Here is a 27,584-nt window from a genome sequence, read left to right as displayed (position 1 = left end):
ACAAACTTGCTTCAAGGTCAAACAACTGGTGAGGAGCTGCGGCACGCTTATGTTTGCCCGTTGTTTTTTTTATGTCTGCCTTCAGAAAGTGAACTTGATTTACTTGTTGATGGCGAAATAGCGAATGGCGATTATAACGACGACGACGACGACGAAGATGATGATGATGACAGCAGCGTCGATATCGCGAAATGGTATCGTTTAGAGTATGATCGATAAAATAAGCCTGTTAAGCGGTTGGAAGAAGGAAAGAAAGAAACACACACTATGGCACAAACGATTGCAAAAGAAGGTCGTTTCCGTTGATGTGCGCTTTCGTTTGGAAACTTGATTTTGATCGGTCATTTGTTGTTCCTTAACCACCGTCTTGAGTGCCTTGAGCTTCACCGAAGGAATGGCCGTACCATTTGCGAAAAACAGGTTGACGATCGGAATTAGGAACTTGTTGCACAAGGACTTCCTCCTTGTGCCGGTTATAAGGGTGAAGATTTATTAGCTGTCGCAACCGGGGTTTCCAGAGCTCGACGGCGGAAGTGAAATCGAATCGATTCTTGCCAACACTTGCATCGTTTGCTGGTAGAGATAATAATTTCTGATTTCGGCTCGCACGTATGTTCAAACAAGAAATTGAAGAAGATCAGATGACAAAACGTTTCCATTCTCTAAAAAAAACCCAGGAGAAAAGGCCAGTTTTGTGCAGTTATCAGTGGGAACCCTTATCCGTTAATGGACGTGTCGACAAAAAGGATGTTTGTGGATAAACATTTGATCTAGAAAAAGGAGCACCGGCCATTGGTTCATGATCGTCTTATCGGCTGGTAACGGTTCCCAATAAAATCCAACACATTGTACCGTTTGCTGCCGTCGGGTTGTCGCGTCATTGCGTAGGCATTTTATCTACTTTTTTTTCCCCCTATACTCCACGCTGCACAAGATGTTTTCCACATTCGGCTGTGGACACAACGGCCAACGCACGCAGCTGGTGGTTGCATTATCTTATCTCCAGCAAATACGGGCCCCAAAAGGCCTCTGAACTGCTCTCCTTGCCCGGGAGATGACTGCCCTCGCCGTTAATTCGCCCCATTTTGGGTTGGACGCTGGCGCTCTGAAGCGTGGACTCCTTCTCCTCGAGGAAGCCCAGCTGTTTTCACTTCGTTGAGTGTCGATTGACGATGAAGTTGTTCCGACATCCGATTCCGTGGAAAAAGCCGTTGAATCATTGATTTTTTCCACCTCCGCGTTGTCTCACCCGCTTGTGAGGTTATTGGCCAAAACTCCCCACCAGAACCGGTGGTCGCTTTTTCTGTTCTTTTTCACACCCACAAGCGCAACGAACCAGGTCGTGTAAGAGTCGTATCATTATTACTCACGACGATGCCCCCTGGACCCCGGCACACGCTTGGCCGGAGGGTACGCCGGAGGTCAGTTGATCGACGTTCGGGGTTTGGCTTATGTTTTCGGTGTCATAAATCACCGCGTTCGTCGTGGCCGATGCTGTCGTTTGCCAAGCATTGCTTCCCGGGCTTGTTTTAGAAAAGCGATTTATGATGAACTATAAATAGGTGTCCTGCGTTCGAACTTCGATATGGCTCCGGAACTTACCTAAAAAGAGAAGGCAGAGGAAGAAGACGTATAAATTAATAAATTTGTCAATTTGACGTTGGTATAGTTTTTGTTTCTTGCAAATAATATTTATACGCGTGTCGCGATTGCGAGGGTCAGTAATAAACGGAAATTCATAGGCGCACGAAAATCCTTCCTGCTGGCCTTTCCACCTCGGGGTTGAAGATCGCACAGAGGCGTTAGATCCCCGGATTCGGGTCGATTGTAAATGTGCGTCAACAGTTTACAACTTCACCAGACCCGGCGAGGGGCTGTGCCTTCAAACGCCCTTCCACGACAACGGAAACGACGCTGTCAACGAACTGTTATTACTTTATTTTATTTTTGCAAACAAAGCTTTTACCTCAGTAAACCCTCACCCCCACATTCTGCTTTGCTAACCCTCCTAGCAGGGACCGATCGTTCAAACCGATGCAATAAAATTTAGCGTCAAATAAGCAAAAGGTGAGCGGCGGCATCGCTCATAAAAACTGCGTTGCTCATAAAACAAAATGTGGTCACCGCCACGCCAAGCTTCGACAATTTATGGCGTGGGAAATTCTTCATTTTTCACGCCAACAATTTACGTACTGAGGCGCGTACTACCTTTGCTACTCGTCTTGTATGTCACCACCATCGCCCTTTTTTGGAGAAGGTTTTCATGTACATGGGATTACGTTTTGCCGAAAGAAGATTCAGTCACCCTTTCCGGAAGCAATCACTCATGTGGATATGCGTTTCATACCAAAGTTACTTTTCACTTTCTCACACGTCGTGTGACATACGGATAGGAGAGAGTGTTGAAGATCAAGATCTTAGCTTGGAGGAATATTTCAAATAATTCTTCTTTTTCTTGGCGACCGTGTTGGTCATGCCTGCCCGTTAAGGGCTTACGAGACATTTTCCTTGTTGTACGTGGATAGTCAGTCCTCTCGGATGGTCTGGTCTCGGTTGGGTTTCAAACCCACGCCGTCGAGGTGATGAGCCCCGGCGCTCATGGGCCAATTTTCCAACCGATAATAAATTAATCTTCCTAATTATTTGAAATATTCCACCAAGCTATAAACACTATCTTTAGCCTAAACGAAGCGATTTATTAGTTTGAGCCATTTTTGAAGATAACGACGTATGTTTATCTGTTGATATTCGACACGAAACATTCTTGTCCGTTTTACATCGCTCATAGTTCCTCTCTTCATGATTTGTAATTCCTTAGCGAATTTTCATCTACTCAATACAGGAAAAAAGAATATTAATCCACCATCGCTGCGTCGGAAACCGGAACCCGGGGAAAGTTTGACAAATTGTGCGCAAAACGTGTAAAGATATGTACATAACCATAAATACAACGCAAACACACACACGAGTCGCCTTCTCCGGTCCTGGAAGGGACCGCATTGAGCGGGGGTGGTTTATGTTGCGACCGAAAAATTGAACCGGCAAGCATTACCACCACCACCGGGCAAGGCAGGAGAGGAGCATTGAAAAAAAAGAACGACTAGAGAGATGGATCGTTTATGCGCAGCATGACTACAAACTCTCTATTTATGTCGCCTTACATCGGGGTAAGCGGACGGACGCGACACTCTCTTCGTCTTCTAAATCCATTGCCAACCAACCAGTTCGGAACCAGTGCTGGCCGCAACGTTACTCTCGCTTTTCCGTCGCCATTCTTTTCTCTCCGGCCGGGGGTTTGGTCGGTTTATTTATTTTTCCCGCCACCGTTATGCTGGTGGAACGACACGCGGCATTGGAAGCGGCCACACGGAAACCGGGAACACATACATTATTGAAGGAGGAAATGAAATTTATGAATATTTATGCTGCCAGCATATCATGTTGGTGGCGATGCTTCGGGCCCCCTGCCCGAACAGCAACACACGAGACGAACACACAACCGGTTCTGTGTCGTGTTCTCGGCCGCGTTGTTGGTGATCTCTACTCAAAACGACACAAACCCACCAACCAACCACACACACACACGAGCGTCGAAAGTCGGCGTATTTTGCTTTCGGTGTTGAGATTTACAACAGCATTTACAGATGAGAGTAGCTCTCTTCCCTTCCATCGCCCTCTGTGTCCGTCGCCCTCGACGCGATCAATGGCCACTAAATACGACACCCCCCGACGGTGGAAATGCGAGGAAACGTGTGACGTCGACGCTCTGGAGAGACGTTGGACATGCTGCACACGGACGCTAATGCGGCGGGATGAAGTTTTCTGCTTTCTTCAGCGGACCCGGTCGGTTTAGCCGGTCCGAAAGCCACCACCGACAGCGGAGAAGAGCTCGCTCGAGGAAAACACGACCGGATTAGGGCCCCGGCGTGACCATCAGGCGTTGGAAACACACATATGCCAGGGCCTGGGGTTTCGATTTTACATACGCGCGACGTTTCTTTCGCTCCCGAGCCTCGAGGATCGATGATTTACGGTTTCCGGTAACTGAAACACGGCGGCAACCATTAATAATGCATAGTAAGAAAATATTGATTCACGTCGAGAGACTGGAGAAGAAATGGAGAAAAATGTCCAGGTTCCATTTGAGATGGTGCGCGCCATACGATACTTTATTTCTTGTAAATCCAGCCCCCAAGACCATCTGCAAAGTGAGATGTGTGTAGTTCCAAAAGAGGACTTCAATTGTTTGGCGTGACAAATTTATTGGCAAAAGCATAACACTGAAATCCCTTCTTAGAATACTGGTTTCCCCGTATCGAGGGAGAAGAATGACGATAATATGGGAGTGTAAATAACTCATAACTGCATCCAACATGGATGAATTCTCGTCCCAATGGACCCGCGTTAAAAAAGGGACACCTAAGGAAGATTGACATTTCTTTATTCCCGCGGGTGAAAATAAATCAATGCGACGAGTAAAACATTCGGAGAAAAAGGTTCCCATTGGTTCGGGGAATAAAGCTTAAAAATAAAGTACAATCATATCGGGAGAAAAGCTGTTTGATTGCATTAACAGGCGGTACGTACCTTCATCTAGCGCCCCGTTTGCGGGGTTATACGGACTCCATTTCCACTTGATTCCGTTCCGTAAATAAAACACTGCCGCTTGACTCAAAGCGCTAGCAAATCGAATAAAATCATAAATTTAACTTAACGCAACTAGCCCTGACGCCTGACACATCGCGTTGTCGTGGGATGGACGATGTTTGCGGACACCCTTTCCCCGGGGGCCTCTGGAAGAGTAGAAGAGCGCGATGGAGAGATGGTACAGCGAGGACCGTCACTCATTTCTCTGGCCACAGCGTCGATGACGACGAGGACGACGACGACCACTGCACATACTAACTCAATTTCTTCTAATTTATGTGAAATCACGCATTGTGTGTGGAGGCTTGAGGCCAAGTGCAATCGTCCACACCCCTCGCGGTGAGAGATGGTGGAGCCTGGCTGGCATGCATTTGGAGCTGGTGAGAGTTGAAGGCTAACGCAATTGACAATTACACTTCATCGAAGAACGAACGGGCAACACCCGCGCGGTGGGAAACGGGTGTTTACGTTTCAAAAGCGGTGGTCAACAAACCAACCACCCAACCGGGGTTGAAAACCTCCCGCCCATCTGGTGGTCCGGAAGAGACTCCGGCCGGCCGAAGAGCAGCGAATCGCCGAGATGCTAGATGCTGTTCGATTTTTCTCCCATCCGGCGGCTGACGTCATCGAATCGGAGGAGATAGTGTGACGTAGACGCCGATGCTCGGGACCTGGGTCCGGGAAAACTAAAACTAGGTTAAACCACGGGAGCCATTTATTCATTTCGAAAGGGCACGCCCGAGTTACAATCGGGAAATATTTTAAAAGTCAGCCTTTTTTGAGGTCAACAGCGGGTAGACTTCCGCACAAGAGACAAACCAGTGTTAAAAGTCCAAATGTTCTCACCAAGGTATTTGTTTCCCGCTTACAAAACTGCACCTTTGTGCATGGTGTTGCGAGATTTCAGTGAAACGTAATACTTTTTAAGAAAGATCAAACTCTCTTAGGGTCCAAGGGTCTCGAAAAGCAGCAGGAGAACTCGATCTTCCTGGAGCGTTCCACGCCAGAAGCACATTTTCCTGCACAGAAACGATGGCAGCTCTCAGCTGGAGGTCATCAGAATAATCAATCCCATACGATACGGCATGTGACATTGCTTTAGAACCATCCATATGAACACTCGAAGTCGTTGTCAATGAGCCCTTGTGATTGTTTTCCAATCTTTAAAGGTCTTTCTTTTTGTAGGAGCTGTTTCAAACTGCATATTCTTTTCGGTACTCTACCGTGGGTCTCTTACCGATTTGGACTTCCAATGATCTCCAGCAAAGGCATGGCGTCAATGGCATGTTTAAAATAACCTTCACTCGGAAACCTTTTTCCTCGAGCTGTAGATCTACACAAAGACCCCGACTGTGTGAAGCCCTCAGCGCTTTGAAGGAGAAGAATTTCGGATATACAATGCTGGTACTTTCTTCAATTTTGAAAGCAAAAAAAAGATTGAGTATCGAACCATACGCAAGCAACATCAAAACTGCATCGAACAGCAGCTTTTAAACATTGCTGCATTCGATTTGGTATTTTGCCAGAAGGAATGCGAAAAAGAAATGCTTCTTCTGTTGGGCAAACACACTCCTAGCTTAAAAACTCGTTGGTAGAATTTTGTTACATGCAATAGGAATCCAAACAAAAACAAACATTTTTCTGCTGATACAGCAACTTTCGGAAACATGGCGTCAGTGTTTTTGCCTGCCTTGTCTGCCCGGAACCTTTTATCGTGATGTCCATAAATTTCCCAACGGTTGTTGGGCGCTGCCCATTTCTCCATGTAACATTACATGATGCAAAAGATGGTGGAATTATGCCAAGGTACTCACGAAACACTCGACCGATGTGCTAGAGTGGAGCTCTTTCCCGGGCGAACATTTCCAGCGTTTTGATCAATTAAAACTCCACTTGTACCTCCATCAACTTGCCAGAGACTCGGTTCGATGATAACTTCATTCAATATCTAGAAACTCTACTCCCAGTTTTTAATCCCACTCGGGGGGAACCCACCCGAAAACCCCGAGGCGGGGATCGCAGGGAAAAACCCTTCGGAAAGTTAATCCAGATCTTCGAACGGGGCCTCCTCTTCGTGGCACGTGACGGGGAGGGGGTTTGGGATCACGTTTGTGTGTCTGCATTTCGGTTCAATAAACTTTCTCTCTGTGCCCAACCGTTCGCCCACGTTCCACCATTCCAGGCCGGCCAGCCAGGCCAATGCGAGGATTGCACTCTTCGCCGTGCCGCTTCTTGCATTCCGGTGCAGTCGGACCAGTCTGAACCACTTCAGTGCCATTACGTGTACCCGCCCCAACGGGAAAGAGGCGGCGTTGGCCATATTTATTGGAAACCCGACACTCCACCTTTCGACCGGTTCGATCTGCTCGAATATCAGAGGCGCGGGCAGCAGCAGTGACCGCAAACGGCACACCGACACATAAAAAACAGAGAACCGATATCCAAATGGTCTCGAGATACCGGAAGGTCTCGAAAGTTTAGAACAGACGGTGCGCGCCCGACGTCTGCGGCGTTCCAACAAACATGAAACGGGGCATTTGTGTTTCCTGACGTCGCAGTCAGCGACTATGTAGGAATGAACAAGTTGACTCCAGATTGCGCGGGTAAACAATAAAGTTGCTGAACTATTCCACTGGAGTAAGTAAGAAACTATTCGACTGGATTCTTTTTTAATTAATACATTCTGGCTCTGTAGTCTGCCCAATCTAGTTAGAATCACAACTTCTGGTACAAACTCAGTATCGCAATTTCTATAGCCACGTCGAGAAAGGTTAGTCTTTCATTTATATTGCTTAATGATGTCTTGGTTCTTTATATTCTGGATAGAACCCTGCAGTTTCAATAAATGGAACATGGTTGAACCAACTTCAACCGGAATGTGTTGGAGAACATATCAGAGGTTTAGGAAAATTGTATCTCCCTTAGACGATGAACATCCACCACGCTTCTCTTTCATTCACTCGACTGTACCGGGAAAATTTGATCAAAGATTAAAAAACGGTTTCAATGTGTGTGTTTATGTACAGCGTAAAAGGAATGGACCATAGAGAACGGGGGGCCCATTCGGTGTAGAGCCACATATTTCATATGGTTGCATCCGCAATCGGTGGAGACGGCGACTATAACCACGAACGAATCTCCGTTGCACTCCACCCAAGGAGAACCGGGGAGATCCGTTACTTCGAGGCGCTTGCATCTGGCGGGCTTCTGGTGGGATAAACCAGGCGGGTGCTAGACCACTACGCAAACATTGCGGCATGAAAAAAACCCCAGCCACCGGACGGCACAGACACGCCGTGTGCTGTGTGTGAATGGATTTTACGGCGACGGTGTCGGCGCTTGTGATGAGTTCTAAAGATTTATAACGAAACGGAAAAATAACCTCCAACAGCAGCATCCCCCATGGAAGGTTAAGGGATTGGATCCGGCAGCTTTTCTTCGTCGTGGGGGCTTCTCGCATTCCTCCCCCCGGAGGAATCAGCGTAATCTTCACGAACGTTTGGGGACAGAAAAGACAACATACAAGCACACGCACACGTACGTACGAGGCTCTCCGCAAAACGTGAAGCATGGAGGATCTTCCGAAATAATAATCTTCTGACTGCAACCAGGGATGTAATAAAATGTGCCTGGCCCATTGCCCCACACGAAGCGATTGGGGAGATATTCGGCGGGTTTCATAGGGCTCTAATTTCCGTTGCTTTGTTTCGTTTCACTGATCAAAACTCATTAACGCCGTGAATTTGTCGACTTAGCACCCTTCCGTCGATACAGTTAACGGTGTGCCGCCAAATTCCTCGGGGTTCGTAAATAACTGTCAATAGAGTTGAAATTAACACGCCCGAACTATTACGGGAATGTTATTTCTCACAAAGTTCAGTGAAATCGATGCACTTACAGAGCATTTAGAAAACTTTTGACTCTTCGTTATGAGAGAGCAAACCGCAGTCATCAGTAACGCGAAGGCCTATCTTCAACAATTCTTCAAGCACTCAAAATAGCGCCAATCATCCAATTGTACAACGTACGGATTGTTTTAGCCCTCGGTAACAATCTTCATCTCTTAAAGTATTAAACCAATGCAGAGATATTGGGAACGAAGCGGTGGTTTGCAACAATTGGCATTGGGTAGTAACTGGCTTGGCCTGGTTATGCTTATGCGCAAATTATCAAGAATAAATCCGCAAGATTTTCAGCCAAGACGACCAAGGGTCCGTCGGATGGATTAAGGTTTGTCCGGGATGTCGGTCAAACGAGGTGAACGAAACACTGGCCGAGAGTTTGCCCTAGATTTGCGATAAAATCTGGAAGAGGTTTTGCGTCGCTGTAACGGTAGAGCTGTATGTCTATGCAGGGGTAACATTTGGATGAGGACAAACAGATGGAAGAAAAACTGTTGGGATTTAGCTAAATTCTTCATGCAAAGATCCAGATAGAAGTTCCACGACCACGTGTTTATGCATGAATATCTAGCGAATTGCTACTTCCTTTGTGACTTTCTTACCATGAACCGAGAGTGAACCGTTTCGCGCGGCTAAACTTCCGTCTGGGAGAGTATATTTTGCCCAAAGTAACGCCAGCCAGGGGCAGCCGCCATTGGCAGAATTGGTCAGTTTTTTTTCCTCCAGCTGTGAAACGTTCACATGGTCGAAGTCCCGCCGCTTCCCAAACCCAACCCGTGCAAGTGAAGAAAGCAGCCATAAACAAACAGAGGGGAGCGCAAAATGTACATAAATATTTGATGTACTGCTTAGCCCTTGCGTCGGTAACGAATGACAGACGGCGACTTCGGGCGGTGGAGTCGACGACATTGGAATAAACAGAAACTGAACGAGGTTAGGGTATAGCTAGCTGCTAAAGCAATGTATGATGGACCGCCTGGAAGGTGGACTGGATAAATTCATGGAACATCTGGCGAAGTCTGTGATCCCTAGAGTCTGTCTTGCAGATCAGAATGTTTTCAACCGGACATTGCCAATTAGTATGTCTTTAAAAGACGAAGGGGGTTTTCACCGGTCCCTCTAGCTTCCTTTTCCCAACCTCTGAAAAGAGTAAACTTCAATCGGGCTTAATCAACGTGACCTCGTTGTTGCCAGCTTACTCCCGTTTGCTGAAATTTAATCCGCAGGCAACCCCTTGGGGTGTTGCTTCTCCTGCCGGTGCGGAAAAGAAAGCCCCTGCAGTGATTCGAGATTCAGCATTAACATTTTGTGATTAATTACCGTTAGTCGAGCGTTTGAGGTTCGACATGTTTTCCGTGTTTACCCCTCCACACTCTCGGGTGGGTTGCAGAGACACACAAACACACTCGAATTCGGTATTCTTAACGCACACCAAAAAAAAAGAGATACCATCCCCCCTCCCACACGGGGCGCTCCAGTTAGTGGCCGAAAATCAACGAACCCGAAACGCCCTGCCCGCCAGCCATTTCCTCGAGAATACGCTCGCTCTCGCGCAGGGCTCGATTACGTTCCCGCTGACGACCAACTTCCGGTCGCGAGGTGGCCGTCGGACAAGGTAACCAACCCAAACCGCGAGGTTACCCGGTTTCGTGGACTGCTTCAGAGCGATTTCGTCAAATGTCAGTGCCCAAGAAGTGCTCCATCGAGCTCCATTGGCTTAACTCGGCGACGGAAATTAATATTTATAAGAGCCAAATTATTTTCGCTCTTAATTCTCTGTTGCTTTAGCAGTCGCTTCCTATCCTGCTTTGTCACGTGAGGGCCAAACCACACACGAAGAAAACTACAGAACTGGTTGAAGAGTCTCCCGGGAGAGTACTACTGCTGGGAGTGGATAGTTTCGTCCGGAAAATCTGTCGAACGGAATTTTGGTATCCCCGTTTTCACGTCACGTTCCTACACCGCGCACAGAGGTTCAGAGTCCGGTCCTTTGGTTTGACTTTTCATGAAACCAATTTTCAAACACTTTCTTCTATACGAAAAAAGAATAGTTTAATAAGAAATTTCCAGAATATTACTAATTTTAAAGCACAGTTGTGAGAGATATCGCCCGTGAAAGTTGCGCAAAGTGTAAAAAATTAAGTTTTTTTTTCAAATATTTGCATCATGTTGCAAATTTAATTCAGATTATTTATAAAATATTTTCTCACACTTGTTATACATTGTTGAAAAGGAAATTTTGTTGGCTTTCTTATAAAATTATAAAAAAATAAAATTTTATCAATATATACTGCCTTTTTTTTTTTAATAAATGAAAAACTCACACAACATTTTTGATTTTTGATTTTCGCGCGTAAAATTCTTGCCAAAATCATAAGTAAGTTGACGGTAGCTGCAGGCAACGAAAAACTGTATACACAATTTGGACGACCGGACCGTCGCTCTAGCTGAACCACTGTGCCGCGTACCGAATCAGCCATGATAGAATAATGCTCGAACAGAGCTAGGCCTTATTAGCAGAGAAGAGGAACGATAGACAGACCGAAAAACAAAAACGGAAACAACAGGAAAATGTAACCGTTACGCAAGAACACCCCGTTAGGGTTCGGTGCTAAATTTGGGGCAAAAGATGGGATCATTTCCCAAAATCAATTGGATACGATACATGGTAGTTAAACATCATCTTTTCGATCGAATGAATTTGTAAATTTTGTGAAAGAACCTAAAAATAACTTCAGAAAGACTAAAAATGTGAAAATAAAAGGTACGGCTACAAACAGAAAAAGGAAATCCCGATTAAGGAACCTAGCGAAAACATATTCAACAAATAAAACACAATTGAGATGAAAGAAAGCCACAGCGTCTTTGGCGGAGCCTTTTGCGCCGGATGGAAGTGAAAGTATTGTAATGCAACACATACACCTCTCTCCCTCTCCCCCCCACGAGTGGGCGCTCGATTAAGATGGCGTTAGGTACGGAACCGTTAGGCGATGCAACCGAGGGCGCGAAGCAATCAACCCTTTGAGATTGGGGATTAATGGGGTTGACTGGGGGAGGGGTCTGTCCGAGATCTTTTGATCGTGCGGATGTGTTCGAGCGAAACAAAGAGTGAAGCAGATAGGCTAATGATTGGCAGGAAGACTTTTTTTCGTAGGAGAAAATAAAAGGGTACTCGAACGCGTTCACAACAACCGATTACGTAGGATGGAAGGGTGCATCGGATGAAAGCATTTTTAAGACGCGGATAACCGGCTTAAGTTCATAGCTTAGGATATTTATGAGCTCATGGTAATTTTTCTTACGGATTCAGATACGAGTAAAGTAAATAAAACACTAAAAGCAGAGTTTGGGATACAGTATTGGAGGAAACAAGGTCGAAACTTCATTCCATTAAATTATTCAACCAAACAAGCGGATTCAAACGAAACTGCACAGTTCTCCATCGGTGGTCAACAAGGTTAAGTGAATCAAAGGAAGTCCCTTCCGATGTAGATTTGACGATAAAATCAATTGAAAGCAAATGCCGGACCACGTGAAACGCGAATTGAAGGAATGAATCAAATTTTGAACGACTCCAACAAGGCAGCTGCGCTCGTCCGTTTTCTCTCGTTTTGGTTTTCGGTTCAAGACTGTTTTCTTACATTTAGGTAAACACCATTAGGTCCGAGCCAGTTTTTCGGGACAGTTTTTCATCACAAAAAGTGAAAGGAACGCCGAGAAAACATCATCGAAACGAAATGGATCGACACAAACATCTGCTGCTCGAGATGCAGGCGAGCATCAAAACATAGCGCAGCATAACAAAGTGTGTGTGTTTGTGTGATTGTGAGAGGTTGGTGGCATATGAGGAGCATGTAGATGGAACAACAACAAACACAGGCCACTTCTTCTTGAGTGTGAAGAGTGAAATTTATGTTCACTATCAGCTCTTGGCTTCCATCTTTCCACCTTTTGACGAGCGAAAGGAAACAACCTCACCGGAAGCGCCTAACGAGGAAAGGGAACATTCTACGATACCCAAACTCACGCTCAAATATCCCGTGCCTCCGTGTTTTCATCTTAATTTATAATCTTTTTCACCCGACGCATGAAGATCCGTCCATATGCTAATGGCAATGAGTGAAGATAATGAAGACGACGCTGCGAGATGTTGTAGTTTACGTTTTCACCGACACATTCAAAAACATGTGCGCCAATGTTTCCAACCCCTTCAGCCCGACCAACCCCCAACAAATGGGAGTCGGTAGAGTCGACATTTTATTTCCTTTTCATAAATCTGGACAATTTTTTCGTTTTTTTTTTTTGTTTTGTAACGCTGCATCCAAAACGAAACTTGACTGCTCGATGATATGTTTGCGGGCGATTTAAACCAGAAAAAGGATGAAACACGAACAGGCAAAAAATTTTTTTTGTTCTTTTCTTCATCCAACAACTTACAAAGAAAAACGTTCCACGGCGAACCAGCAACGGTTTACTTCTTCCAACGCGAAGGGGGAAAAAACCTACATTTGTCAAAAAACGGTTGTAGGCTCGTCACGTCTCTTTGCTAATGGGAGGTTGCCTCCACCTTTTGCCTGGAAACTCGTTTCACTGCAGAAGTTTTCCAACGAGTTATTACTACAATCACACACACACATACACACACATAAGCATGCACGTGGGCATTTGATTTGGGTGAGTGAAGTATTTTTAGAGTGCATACACGACCGCATCATATGCCTCTAATTACGCCGCCGAGCAGCAAACGCGAACGAACGAAGCAAAAGCGACGTTTTTATGGTGCATTTTTTAAACTACGTGTTCACAATTTTAACCAACTTCCTTTCATTCAACAAAGCATCAGGGAACATCTTTGACCGTAGAAGGAAGCATTGGGAAAAACAGGAGAACTCTGAACAATATGCTTCCTCTTGCTTCTTAAGGAGAAACGCACGAAGCTCGATAACTGGCCAACAATTGATTGTTAGAAAACTTTGATGGACTATTTGGTTGGACTGTTTTACGACCAACGAGCGAACGATTAGTGCTAAATGATTACACGGTTATGGGCGCACGAGGTGCCCGATTTAACTGCCGACGGAAGGCATTAATCAATCCCAACTTCTCGTCAACAGCTGATAACGTGTGTTTTGACTACACGAATCCGACTTCGAGAGTAATTGGATGGAAAATTTGTGTAAACGATCGCATTAAAAAGGTTTTTGCTCTTTTTGATTAGCGATCAGCGTTGGGTGTTTTGCTTTCGTTATCGATATTTCAATCTTAACCCAGTGATTAGGAAGGGTCGTTTATGTTTTGCTGAAAAATAATTCGATCTTTCATCCTGAATTTTACCTTACTTTCTCAACTCTCTAAATTTAATACGTAACATCATCGCAATATTGAGGTTTGAATGGTGAAATTTTGCCAGGTGTTAACCCTTTCACGACCAAGGGAAATATTTTTCCCATCTACAAAACTCGCTACTGTTTGTTAACTATTATCAAAACGATACTTTTGAAACGAAACATCAAAGAAAACATTATGTCAAAGGCGGCAAATGTCTTTCTGAACGATTAAACAAAAAAGAACTATCAAAATTAATTGCTCCAAAACCAAACCATTCGTGCGTTCAACCAACAACAAAAACTTAGTATTTGGCAAGTTGATGAATTCACTATTTTTTTGATAGAAATGGCTAAGATCTTTTTTTTTAGAATTTCGATTATGTAATTTGTAGTGGAAAGCAAATAAAATAAATTCCGATATCATAACTGGTCATTTATTGACTTTTATGGTTCATAGGGAAAAATATTTCCCATGAAATTATTAAAAAAACCTACACATACTGCTAGGATTTTCTGGTGATATTCTCTTATGTTACACCCCGAATAGCCAAAATATTGTGTTGTATTGCCAATTTTAGTCTTGAATAGCTTACGGTCCTGAAAGGGTTAATAAGACCAGTGATAAAAATTGCTCAATATAATACTATTCAACATTTGTTCCACGTTTAAATGTCTTGGCTAAACTAAGCAGGACAAAAAAACCTTGGGGAAGTATACACATTACTCAACAATGTCCGCAGGACTTTCCGTTGGGGGTGGTTCGTATTAATAAGTGTTTGCGTATGCAAGATCACTGTGAGCCTCGGACGGAGTCAGCGTTTCGCAAATAAGTTGTAACCACACCAAGCGATAAGAACGAAACACAAAGCAATCCCATATCAGACTTGCACCAGAGAGCCTTTGTGGCAAAAGAGTGACCATAACCGCTGTTTAAACTTGCCTGGAATTCCCGGTGGCGGGAACGGGAAAAAGTAGCCCAGATTCGACAAAATATCCAGCGGGAACGAGCTTATTCGTCCGATTTGTCAAAGTGAAGCTTTGTTTACGTTTTAGTTTGTTTACGTGATCTAAATTGGCGGCAGGTAAAAGTGGAATTGTGAGTCATTATCAAATATAAAGTTTATGAATGGTGTTGTTGAGTTCCTCCTCCAAAATTTTGCGTCGAAGACTACTCGCATTTTGGTTTCTCTCCAACAACATCGGCCGCATCTATATACGTTGCCCATACCGACGTTGTTGTAGCAAGCGAATGAAACTTTTCATGAAACGTTTCAATTAAGCAAATGCGTCCGTTCCCGCCGGGTCGTAGTTTCGCGTTTTTTAAACATAGCGGGAACGAAATCCGTTTTTTTCATATGGAGTTTCCCGTCGTCCAGCGGGATTCCCGCGGGACGGCGGGAATTTTCGTGCGAATACCGCTGTGTCTAGCCGTCGCTATAGTTTCGTTGGCAGGAAGTGCTAGAAAAAAAAAACCCGATAGATACCGATTTCCGAGACCACGACCGGCCATGATGATACACTGCACATTGCACATGAAACTGACCTCCCTTCGATCTGGGGAAAAATGGCTCAAGTGAGACCGGTGGCTGCGGTTCCGGGATATACTGGATGCTTCGGACCAAAGGACCAGGCCGTGCCCTTTTATCGTTATCTTGCGGCACACTCTCGGTTCACGAGGCCGCCGTTTCTGTGGCCGATTCCAGCCGCTTGCAGTTTGCAGTTGCATGCGCTGCAAAACGTGCCCAAACACATCGCCAACCGGCGCAAAAAGGGGTCCCGGAGCAGTCGAGAAGAATGAACGAAGACGTAAAGGCGTCTGTGTGCTTGCGCGATATCGAGCGACTTCCGGGAGTCGGGCCACGGATTGCAGCTGCAGCCCGGAAGAGCGCACAGGGTGGCGGCGGATCACTTGGATATCACGTACGATGGCCGCTACTCGACGGTTCAAACGCCGGATGCCACCGGCACGTGATCTGCCAGGCCCGATGGCACGCCAATAAATACATCCCTCGGAGTGTACGCACACAGTCGTGGGCCAGTGGCGAAGAAAACCGCTCCCCTCTGCTGCAGCGAACCACGGGATCCAACGGTCTCGCGGCAGAGCTAATGAAGTGTGCGAAGATTTGGGTTTGTTTTTCGTTCGACATTCATCCGGCAGGGCACTTGAGAATTGGGGAGGATCGTTGGCCGCAGAGCAGGGCCGGTCAGGAGCGAGAGAGAAAGAGGGGGGCTAAAGTAAATGAGCGCTGCATGGGCAATCAAAAACCGCGGGCGCTTTCCAACGCGGACCAGAGCAACCGCAGGTGGCTTTTGGCTTGGTAAAACGGCAGAAGGAAGGAAAGAGAGAGGAGGGTTTGGGGGGTTGGTGTAGATTGCGAAACGGGAATTTTATGCTACTCACGCCCAATCAAAACTGGGCCGCAGCGAGATTTCGGCGCCTTCGGTTCCCCCGTTGAATCAATGCGCTGTGGATTATTCTTATAGCATGCATTTGCTGAATCATAGTTTTCCAAAAACTTCAAACGAACTGAGCCGGAATTTAGCAAACAGCACAATCTAATCGGGCACGGTTTTGGTTTTTTTTAGATCTGGGTGCTTTTATGTTGAGCTTGCGTCCAACCGAAATTTGTTTCGGAATGCAAAACAAAACGACCGCAAACACTCAACCACACTTGAGACAAATTTTTCTCAAGCCCAAGAACCTCTAAACGGAAAGAGTGGTTTTATCTTCCGCCGTGAATGTTATCGAGCCGTCGTGACCCAATCGAAGCCATCCATCAACGTCGCCCAGCGGAACTCGCCGGAACCAATAGTTTGTCCGTCGATTTTGTCGATCGCTCCCCGGTCGGTCTGACTCACTTTGCTAGCTTGCTGGTTTGCGTAACACCGTTCTCCGTCGTTGGAATGGCCGGCGGGGTTCTGCGGTCGATTCCGAAGAAGGCCCCGAAGATGCCGACCCGGGGGCATAAATGTGAGACCGAATTAGGAATATTACAACCATGCGTGACCGTTAAAACACGGAATTCCGTGTGCCTGCTTCCCGATGGGACAGTGTCGCGAGCTCTTATAGTCCTGTTGCTTTAAATCTGCCCCTCAAGCCCAACGCGTGTTTGAGGACCGTGAATCGTGACGTGCTATAAATCCCTCCGCATTTCTTATTTTTATGTGCTAAAACCTAGCGTCGCACACGCGGAGATAGTTTTGAGGCGAACAGAAGACATTTTAGGTGAACTATTTTCGGACCTCTGTTCCTTCGGTTCCTTCACGGCTCATCGTTCGATCATTGCGTTTGGCATTTCGATCACCCGACGGGGATCGCAATGGGAGGAAATTTCACGGGTAGAGGAAATGTGTCTGCGTCTGAGGAGATATTTATGTAGGCAAAAAAAAACTACAATTCAATTACGCGGTCGAGAGATTAGACGTTGTCGAGATTGTTTATTTTTATGTCAACACATAAACAGAAGATTGATATCCACACGTCAGGTCCGGATCGTTTACTTGTTTATTTTTCACGAGTACCACTTTAAACAATGAATAGAATATTAATTTTAAAAGTCAATTATTTAACGAGTGTAACAATAAATCGAGTTTAATCAAACCGAGTATTACAATATTCCCCATCCAAAGGGTTTAATTTATTCCTCTCCGACTAGAACTCAACTAGTTGCAACCTCGAAAGCGTGAATCGTATCACGTTTTCGGTGCTAAATGTGTCGTAAATCAGCTCGATGGAATTGACGATAAATTGGTCCAAAGATAAGGTGTGCTTTATCGCACGGCTACACTTAAACAGATAACCTGTGGCAGACCATTCCTCCCGTTGGTGGTCGTCCTTGTGTTTTCCCTTTGCGTGGAAAACGGCGTCCCCACGTGTTCCAACAAACGCAAAAACAAAAAACGATCGAAAATCGATTCAATCAGCTAATTACAATCACGCGGAAATTCAATCAACTAGCCGGGCTCCCCGCACACGTCGTTATCAAAACCCGTCGTCGTGAGCGACTCGGATGCTCGGCACATGACAACCTATTTTCGCACCATCGTCATCGATCGATCGTTTCTCGCAAAGTGGAAAATCAAAGGCGGTGGTCCAAAATAGCTCCCGTGGGGGAGGGGAGTGGGAAAATTGGGTGTGAGGTGTTGCGGGGGCGTGGGCTGGGGTGGGGTTTGCCCGGTGCCAACGGAGCACATTTTCCATGCTGACGTCCGGAGCGTCATCCCGAGGGGGTGGGATGTCCCTCCCCTCTTCCACCCTCACCACCCATGGTAGTGGATGTTTTTCGAGGAAGTTACTTACGTCACAACAACAGCATGTTGGGGTGTTGTCATTGCGACAGACCCACGGTAATTGTCGGACGGTGTGTGTTGTGGTTCAAAGTCCCTGCCAATCGGTGCGGGAAATTCGTCAGGCATCGAATGGTCCAGCATCCTTTCGTTTTTCGGGGGTAAACATACCACCCCAAAACTCTCGGCGTGAAAAACGTTCTCTCGAGCCCCTTTTTTTCGCTCCTTTGATCCATAATCGAACGCTTCAGATCTGTCAAAAGTTGCTTAGGTCTTCGATAAGAATGTGGAAAAAGGCAAGCATCAAAAACAAACAAGAAAAAAAGGACACGACAGAACTGAGAACGTGTGAGTGTGTGAAGGGCTGGGCGAAAGAGAGGAACGAACAAATTTTTCCTATCCTCGCCACGAACAAGAGAGTGAGAAAGTCGGTTTCCTTCAGCAGTTAATTACCGCACGTGTGGTGTATCCTGGAACAGTCCTGCTCTGCCTGATGACACGCATACACAAGCGGATGGATGGACAATACACATACTTGAAAAGGTAACATAAAAAGATGTTTCTTTTTGTGGAGAAACATTGATTTTCAATTGTTCCCACAATTGCCTAATGATTAACGAAAGGACGATGTCGGGATCGCACAGGAAGTAAAATCCGGAACCGAACTGTCGAGATAATACAAATAATAATTCTATCCTGATACACGAACACACATGCAATAAATCCTCTCAGTGCGGTAGGAAGGATTCTCGCTTGTTTGTGTGTGTGCGTGTTTGTTGCAACCTTTGCATCCGAGATGGAAAAAATGGTGCCATAAGGATGTTGTCAAAAAACCAATAAATCCCCACCAGCTCGCTCGCGTTTCGACAGTTTTGAGAAGAATGTGTCCTTGAGAGTGGAAGGGCAGCAGGAAAGATGGAGATCAAATTCAACTTCCACTAATTTATTATTTCTCTCCCATTCCATTTCTCACGGCTTCGTGCGATTTTCCTGCTTTTCTGGGGTGGGTGTTAAGAGCGAGAATTGCGTGGAATCTTGCTTCTCTGCCGGCTGTGGATGCTGTACCAACACAGGCAAACGGCCGTGTGCTTGTGCAAAACAATGCCGAGGACGAGCGAGTTTGGCTTCAAATGTGGTGATTTTTGGTCCAAGGAAATGTTGCCAAACAGGACATTGGTTTCCGTGTGCTTAAAATGCGTCCTTCAACGAGGCAATATTGGTTGATGGTTGGATTAATCTCTCCTCCTCGCAAGTTAAGTAAAAGTCTTCGGGAGAACTACTAGCGTAAAAAGAAAAGTAAATAGATAAAATAATATAAAGTACCTCGATGTAAACGGTGCTGTTCGGATTGAACGTATCGTTGACCCGGTGCAGCGTGATATTAATATGCGGCACCGAGTGCAGCAGCTGCACCAGAAACGACGGTACAGGTTGATGCTGCTCCATGATCACGTTACCGTACTGCATCGTGGAAAACGGCCAACTTTGTCACACTGTACTTCCGGGTTCACTTGCGCGTCGTATCGGTTTGGGCTGCCTCGATTCGGTGCGATCTTTTTTCCAACTTTAAACTTTCGGAACTTCACCTTTAACATCCACCTGCACACACCGCTATTCACTATGCGCACTTTCCCTCACCGACAGGATGTTGCTGCATTTATGCATTCTTGTTTCGGCGGAAGTTGTCGAACATACACACACTGGAAATGAATGCACACCAGAGGCGTACTGGTATCTTCAGTTGTCACTTTTGCTCGACAAAAGACACTACGATTCGTATCCTGGCAACTTTCGTGTGTGATGGCTTCACTGCGGCACCCTTTTTTGGCGATTCTTTTCGAATCCTTCCCGAGTGCACCACTCCGGAAGTGGACCCTTTTTTTTCTTTTCACCTCCTCACACGGTCACACACCGCCGCCGCCGGAAGCCACACACATATTTCATGTTGATCGCGAACTATGAATAGCACACACTGGTTTTATAGCAAGCATGGACACTTTTCCTATCACGTTTCCATAGGCTGTTGAGATTGAAAAAACAAACATTGTAATATTTTTGAATACACTACACCACATTGGAAGAACGGTACGATTTTGTCATGTCAGGAAGTAGGAAGGAGACACAAATCAAAAGTTAAAATTAAAGTGCACCGTTAACTTGAAAACCACACAGAATACGAGCACTATCAAGCAGAGTGTCGACGAATTAGTTCCCGGTGTCAAAACTCGGATGCCGCTTCTGTCAAACGCAGGATGCTGCATGATCCTGGATCTCCATCCGGATACTGATTCTCTTTGCTGGTGTTGGTGTTTCGCTTCTTCGAACTTTGGTGTTTGTTGTGTGGGAGAGAAATCGCCATCATCTGAGCGCCGAAAGCTGCTGTGTGTGCGGGTCGTTTCGAAGGACCAAACAGTGGTACACATCCTTCTAAACACACACGCAATTAATCCATCCATACACACACACGAGCAACATTGGTTCGCTTCCCCCTCTATCGCTCGCACGAGGCACGCCTTGCAAGGATAGCAAACAGGAAGGAAGCTACGTAATCAAAGTAAATCCGCCGGAAGGATAATCCGAGGGTGGTTCGGCCACGTCCCTTCTCCGGGGATGGGATGCTGCACGAAAAATAAAAGGGTCCTGTGGGATAGTTGAAGGAACGGAAGCGTGACTTTTCACACCGCACGGGACGAAAGTGCCGACACACGCGCGGGTTTGCCCCAATGCAGAGGACATTTCGACCACTCCGCAGGGTTTTGAGGAGACTTGCGAACACTTGAACCGCTCTTCATGGAACCGCTACCTCTCCCCTCGGTCACGTTGGAAACCGGGGGCAAAAAGGATGTGGTGTGTCGGTAATCCTGATGGTTTTAGCTCAATGAAATCCTCGGAATGGAGTTTTGCAAGGTGCGGCTCGGAGAGTTTGCGTCGGCGGCTTCTACTCCGAACGAGGTACAGCTGCACAACAGGCAGGATTCTTTAAAAAAAACGCCGCCGTTGTCGGGTTAACGTTTGAAGTCGTCAATCACCGACCCTTGGCCGTCACACCGCAAATTGTCGTGTGCCAATCTTTGACCCGCTTCTTTGCTGCAGCACGAATTTCTCACTCCGCGAGGTGCCGGCTTCAGTCGAAGGAGCAACTTTTCCCTTCCCGAAGCCCTCGAAAACTGCGTGCACATTTCTTTGCGCCAAGACAACGACACACCGCGCTGGGTATTTCAGCATCGTCAAACGCTGCTGGGCTCTATGTCTCCAGCTCGCTCTCGCTAGTTTCTCCAGCAAACCTTCTCGCCTCTCGCTCACATCATGCTGGTACGTGACAACCTTTCTCGCTAGGCATAGGCGCGCTGGCGCACTATTAGATTTCGCTTCCCCGAGGCTATTTTACACAGACCGGGATTGCAGGGAGAGATGATGCTGCGGGACAACCGCGTCGCGTGTCGAAGGGCTTCGAAGAAGTCGTTCCCGGTCGTCCCGTCGTTGGGGACGTAGGCCCTTTTTCCCCGATCGATCGAAACTCCAACACCAGCAGCAAAAATCAGCCTTACCGCACGCGGATGGAAATTGAGCAACGCAACGCCTAAAAGTGCGTATTTATGCGTAGAAGGGATTTACGATGAAAGCTGAACTGGTTTTTACACAAAACTCGCACACCTGAGATCCAAGCGAGCCTCACACGTTATTTATTTTTTTTTTGTACACTGCTTGGCACAGCTTACCATGTGCGTCACGCCGAAACACCTTCTTCCGACCCCCAACCTAGTTCTTTCCCTTCCAGCACCCCACCGACAGCTCTCTCCCTCTCTACTATCAGAAGCCACGGCAAACAACGTTGCTAGTAGAGAAACACGACCTTCGCGTCACGCGCGTCAGACTCGACTGAAGCTCCGCTTGATACAACACAGATTCCACCTCGAAACGAGGTTTATGAAATAAACTTTTGAATGGGACGAAGGTACAGATACCTTGGTTCGTATTTTCTGCTGAAATAACAAATTTGTTAATAACTTCATGATCGCTTAACCGATTTGCACATGTGACCCCTCAAATGAAAAGTCTTTTCAAAACAAACAACTTTGTAGAACAATGGATCCATCCATACTTTCAAGTTTTTGAGAAAACTAATTGTGTGGAAAAGAGACAGCACTCTACCGGGAACAAGGTTGATAAACCTCGATTACTAAAAAGCCAAATCTGCCTATTTGTTAATAACTATTGATTCTTTCAACCGATTTTTATGATTGACCCCTTAAATGAAAGGTCTTTTCAAGACGCGCATTTGTATTGAAGGTAGATGTTTCCGTACTTTCTTGTTTGTGATAAAAAACATGTTCGTTACGCGATAAAATACCCGCCGAGGAAGTGCGGAAAAACATCAAAAGGACTTGCTTCACTGTTTCAGTGACCCACGGTGGATTCAATTTGAATGATAACGCTGTCAAAATTGTTTTTAAAACATAATAAATGCTACTCTTCTTGGAATGAACTCGGGTAAATCAGTTAGTCTGCATATTCCCAAAAAGGACTAAATTGTTCGTGTTGTTTGAATAAAATTAGAAGAATAATGTCAACTATATTGATATTCTTATGTAAATCATTCATTGAATTAAACACATTATACGAAAAATTGGCATTAGATGAGCATGTATGATATGACGGATTGGGATTCGGATTCGAAGATCCGGATCTCTGAAAGGATTTGAATCGAAAGATTCAAATCCCTGTAGGGATTCAGTTTTCCCATCACTAATTGGCACAACAAAACAAACTAGTGTTGGCGGAATCGGGTTTCGGAAGATTCGAAGATTCGATCCCTAGACGGATTCCAGACATTCCAATCCCATTTGAGGGATTCTACAGATATGATTCTATTGGGGTGTGATTGATTGCATTTTACTCGACTCGAACGCTGGATGGAATTTGGCATAGATTAAGTTTTTTGCACGGTTTAAATTATGTTCGAGATAAATTTAAAGGGACAACAAAACGAACCGCAACAGAAGCAAGGCAAACAAGTTTCTTAAAGCAAAGCTACAATCCGATACTTCGCTTTGCTTATAACACCTTGGTCAGAATTTGAAAAAAATCATTGAAACAGGCAATTGATTAAAACTTTTTTTAACTGATTTGAACATTACACCCCTCAAAAACTCATTCTTTAAGAAAAACAAATGTTTTATAAACGGATTTTTCTGCAATTCTTGGATTTGTAGCAAAGTAGCGGTTGAGTGCTGACAAGGTTATTCAAACAAAGCTACTCTAGTTTGATCTATTCCCTTGGGTAACCTTGGCCAATATTTAAAATTCATGGAAAAAAGTCGTTGTCCGTTAGCGGAGTTTGGCAAAAACAAAACGTATTTTCGTGAAAAACAACTTTGAGCAAGAAAACAATATAGTTTTTGAAAACAATAACTATCAAGATAGAAGGTGATAGGTATATTTTGAAAGTTGTCCTTCCTACTTTCCCTGACTTTTCATTACCGCTTCAAAGAGTCAACGTTTTGGTCGTTTAAGACGTTAAGCATGCTATCCACATGCTTGAGTTTTGTTTTGCGTATCTCACGTTGATTCTCATTCAACTTGGTATGATTGTTTATAAAAATTTAGATTTTTATTAAAATTCGAGGTATACAGGCTTGATTAACATCGTGCGTGTGCAAGATAAAATAATGGCAACCAACCGTTCATTACGCGGTCAGAGCTATCCACGTGCTGCGGCAGGCTAGCGTATGCTTGGCGCGGTTTAGATGTTTGGCCAAGCTCCTCCGATTAGATTTTTACCCCGATAGCGGAACGTGAAGGTTTTTATCGTGAACGGTTTTCCGTTCACCGCCAGCGGACACTCCTTGTCTGGGCGGGTCTGGAAGCACACGGTGTACAGTGCAATCTCCAACTCAGGCGACGTGCCAACGAATAGTGAGTTCGATGGTTTCTGCAGATTGTCGAACGTTAGGCGGACCTTTGCAATTTCTCCTTTCTGTGAAAAGAATAGAAGCGAATTTTGAGAAACGAAATCACGAACTCTCGACCCCCCGAGGGTACGTACCGTGCCAAGTTCCATCTTCTTATTCCAACCCTTGTAGTCGATACGGCCAGCCTTCTCCATATCGTACACGTACAGCCAGTTGTGCAGACCGATCATCGTACCATTGCTCACTTCGTTCAGGAACACGTGCTCGAATCCGGAGCTACCAATCTTGCCATTGCCGCGCGAGTAAAGCGTAAACCAGATGGTCTTCAGCAGTTCATGGTGCGTCTTCGGGTCGGCCGTCACGATGCCCTTCTTCTGCAGGAACAACATGGCCTGGCGCATCACGTTGGTGGCCAGCAGCGCATCGACGAAATCGTTCTCTTCCTTCTTCTCCAGCGGCGTCACGTACTCGTTGGTCATCGTGTCCAGCTCGTAGTTGTTGAACAGGGCGTGCATTTTCTCGATCGTAGGAATGGCGTAGATCTTGGCCTCGTCCACCGTAAGGAATCTAGAGGTAGGTGATTTAAAAAGTAACCGTTACATGAGGCTGGTGAAAACTTTATGAAAACTTACGGATTCGGTGCCTCGTCCGTGTTGACGAAGGAAGAAGTCTGCTTCTGGTAGTTGATAGTTACATGTTTGCTCGGGCTGTTCGTGTCCTTGGTGAACAGCAACTCGGACAGAGCCATCAGTTCCTCATCACTGGCCGGTCCTTCGCTGACCGTACTGGCGGATGCCGGGGTGCTACTGACCTTGGCACCAGCCGTTCCAGGGGTGGTCGGTACAAAGCTTACACCAGACTTTCCACCGGCGGCAGGCGGAACAGTTGGTGGCGTACGTGTCCACGCGTTGGCAACGGTTGAAGTTGGCACAGGTGCCGGTGTGGGACTACCACTGCGAGACGTGGGAAGAGCAGGGAAGGCATCCTTTGACTTGGGAGTCGTCACCGTCGTCGTCGGCGTAGTCGTCGTGGTCGACGCCGTTGATACCGGTTTCGGGGTCGTGCTTGGTCCTCCGGCCACAGGCAAGACAGATTTTGCGGTCGTTACCGTCGGAGCAACGGCACTTTTTGCCGTTGTGACCGTTCCTGGCTTCACCGTCGTGCCCGCCTTCGTCGTTGTCGATGGTGCAACGGTCGTGGTGGAAGTCTTATCCTTCTTTCCAAAGAGTCCGCCGAAGAAACCTGTCTTCTTCGTCGTAGGAGTCGCAGGCGTAGTTGTGGTTGTGGTAGTAGTGGTCGTAGTCGTGACCTTCTCTTCCTTCTTCGAACCACCGCCAAAGAGTTTACCGAAGAAACCCTTCTTTGTCGTCGTGGTCGGAATCGGAGTGGTGCTCGGGGTGGGACCTGCTGCCGTTGTTGAGGGAGGTGTTACACTGGGATCCACCGGGGCGTATGAAAGAAGGGCCACATTGGGATCCTCTTCTTGTTTCTTTTTCCCAAACCATTGTGCATCTGTAAGGGTAGAATATTTAAAAGTAGGTAAGAGTATGAGAAGTTGATCACCCGATCTTCACCTTAATGGGAATTCGATTCAATGGCAAAACAACTCTTCAGCGAACGTACGATCGGAATACTTTCACTCGTGTTGCGATAAATGAACACAACGGGGTGGTAGAAAGTGATCGTTACACAACCTCTTAGGTATCGACTTTTAAGTGGCATACTTTCCTTGAGCCAAACAAGCGTATTAAGTCACCTTAAGTGGTTCACACCGGTTCAGTGTGGAGTATGCCAGACCGATATTTAATCGGTGACATTTACTAAAGCCTTTGGCCACCTTTGTGGTCGTCATTTAAAAGGTATTCTACCGTGTTCTCGCCTTGTTTTTCCTGAACGGGCTCTGATTATCGCTGGAAGCAATCGTTAGCGAACGTTGATGGGAAAGATTATTTTAAATATTCCTCCAGATTGTGCTGATAATTGAGGAATTGAGAACTGACATCATGCACCTTCGGTAAATATTGCTCGATTCCCGGAACCAAGAGAAACTTGGTGTGTTTGATTGGAGGTACACACGCGTAAGGCTCAATGCTTATCGGTAAATAATAAAAAAAAAACTTATAACTCCCATCATCAGCCACCGAAGGAATCAACAGTTTCGGTCGATCAGTTCAAGACGTCCGGTTCTTCCCGGCGAGACGTTAATTGAGAAGAAAACAACAAAATGTTCGCGTGTCAAGAAGGTCAAGCACGATTGGGCACAGGGAAGATGCAACTGAAGAGATCACTAATTATCAGAACTCTCACAAATGGTTGGTCTAACGGTCTTCCGTTTGAATAGGTTTAATGCTTGCTCTGTTCATTTTGAATCCACCTACACGCATCGAGATGGCTTGGCTTGCGTTCGATACCTAGCATCATTTGCAAGTTTAACCGGGTTCAATTGAATCAATCAATTCGTTTCAGCGATCGTGGAAAAATGGAACCGGCACGAGGCAGACAGATCGCGTCGCGACCTTCGCTGCGCCATCGAATGTCACTCGGTGCCTGTTTGGTATTCCACACCGGATGACATCAGAGCCCCTCCGTCTCCGATCGATGTGGTTGCGCGTGAAGGTGTTTGACCCACCGTGACCAGCTGCACCTCGTGGTTCCCCCATTTGGCCTTTGGGTTGTTGTTTTACGTTCTAGTACAAGTTGCTCACGAGGAACCGGAGAAAAACAACAAACGTTCCGCTTGGTATACACTACCTATAGCCAATGCTAGGCACAGCAAAACAATAGCTCCAATCTGAAGGGTCCGCATCCTGTGGCCAGTCGTTGATTACTTCGTGTGGTTCCGGAAGGTGTATTCACTAATTATAGCACTGCTTGGAAAGGAGACCAACAAAACCAAACACAAATAACATTAGCAAATCACTGCCTACTCTGATCCGTACCGACCGGTTCCTACCTGAGAGACTACCAAATTGAAGATCGACCGCTCTGATCGACGATCAACGAGCAACTGCATACAGCGAGAGGCCGCGATCACAACATCGCCACTTCTCTCGAACACCAGCTGATCACCGTGATCGTCAGCAAAAGAGAGAAGAGGTGCTTTCCTAGAAATCTCGCGTCTAGGAGGCATCTTCACCAACATGAACCGACCGGTTCCTTTATCTCCGGTTTTATGTTTTCTTCCTATCCGCAGGATAGAAGATTCACCATATTTCTGACTTTCTTCCTTGCCGTGAACTCTCTTCTATTCAAGATGACCTTTAATGGCCGCCCAGGTTCGTTCTTTGTGAAAGATTATCTCATCCTCCTTGTAACCTTGAATGTTGCAGAAGAAGCTTTCTTACTCTTTTCCGTTGTCCACCTTTTCGAAGTCAGCCATCTCAGGGGCAAAAGGTTTGCTACATCCGACAAAGACCTTGGCAAAGGCTTTATGCTGTCTGACAGTGGTGATACGATGATTGCAGCGGAGTTTGGACGGTTTATGGGGCCTAGGTGACCTCGTTGGCCCG

At 46.0% G+C, this 27,584-nt stretch overlaps 2 protein-coding genes across 5 annotated transcripts in view; both read right to left on the bottom strand.

Annotated features, from left to right (window-relative positions):
* Positions 1-22,023, bottom strand: part of LOC131268288 (protein tweety-2-like) — a 45,005-nt gene extending 22,982 nt beyond the window's left edge. For 2 of the 4 annotated variants that reach the window (XM_058270816.1, XM_058270950.1), the window contains exons 1-2: positions 21,883-22,023; positions 19,487-20,183 (exon numbers count right to left, since the gene is read on the bottom strand). In XM_058270816.1, the coding sequence (XP_058126799.1) occupies positions 19,487-19,630 (144 nt within the window). In that variant the 5' untranslated portion in view covers positions 19,631-20,183; positions 21,883-22,023. The other 2 variants (XM_058270823.1, XM_058270869.1) reach the window with 2 other exon arrangements.
* Positions 22,024-23,763: 1,740 nt separating this feature from the next.
* On the bottom strand, positions 23,764-27,065 carry LOC131268949 (endoribonuclease CG2145-like). Its single transcript, XM_058271290.1, has 5 exons — positions 27,029-27,065; positions 26,827-26,942; positions 24,708-25,587; positions 24,210-24,642; positions 23,764-24,140 (listed from the first exon to the last, which is right to left on the bottom strand). Exons 2-5 carry the CDS (start codon positions 26,879-26,881, stop codon positions 23,907-23,909), a joined length of 1,602 nt encoding a protein of 533 aa, XP_058127273.1. The 5' UTR covers positions 26,882-26,942; positions 27,029-27,065; the 3' UTR covers positions 23,764-23,906.
* Positions 27,066-27,584: the final 519 nt, after the last annotated feature.

Source organism: Anopheles coustani, chromosome 3, assembly GCF_943734705.1.
Source record: "Anopheles coustani chromosome 3, idAnoCousDA_361_x.2, whole genome shotgun sequence".
In the NCBI taxonomy this organism is placed as follows: domain Eukaryota; kingdom Metazoa; phylum Arthropoda; class Insecta; order Diptera; family Culicidae; genus Anopheles; species Anopheles coustani.
Note: the sequence above shows the minus strand (reverse complement) of the source record. Positions and strands in the feature narration are given on the sequence as shown.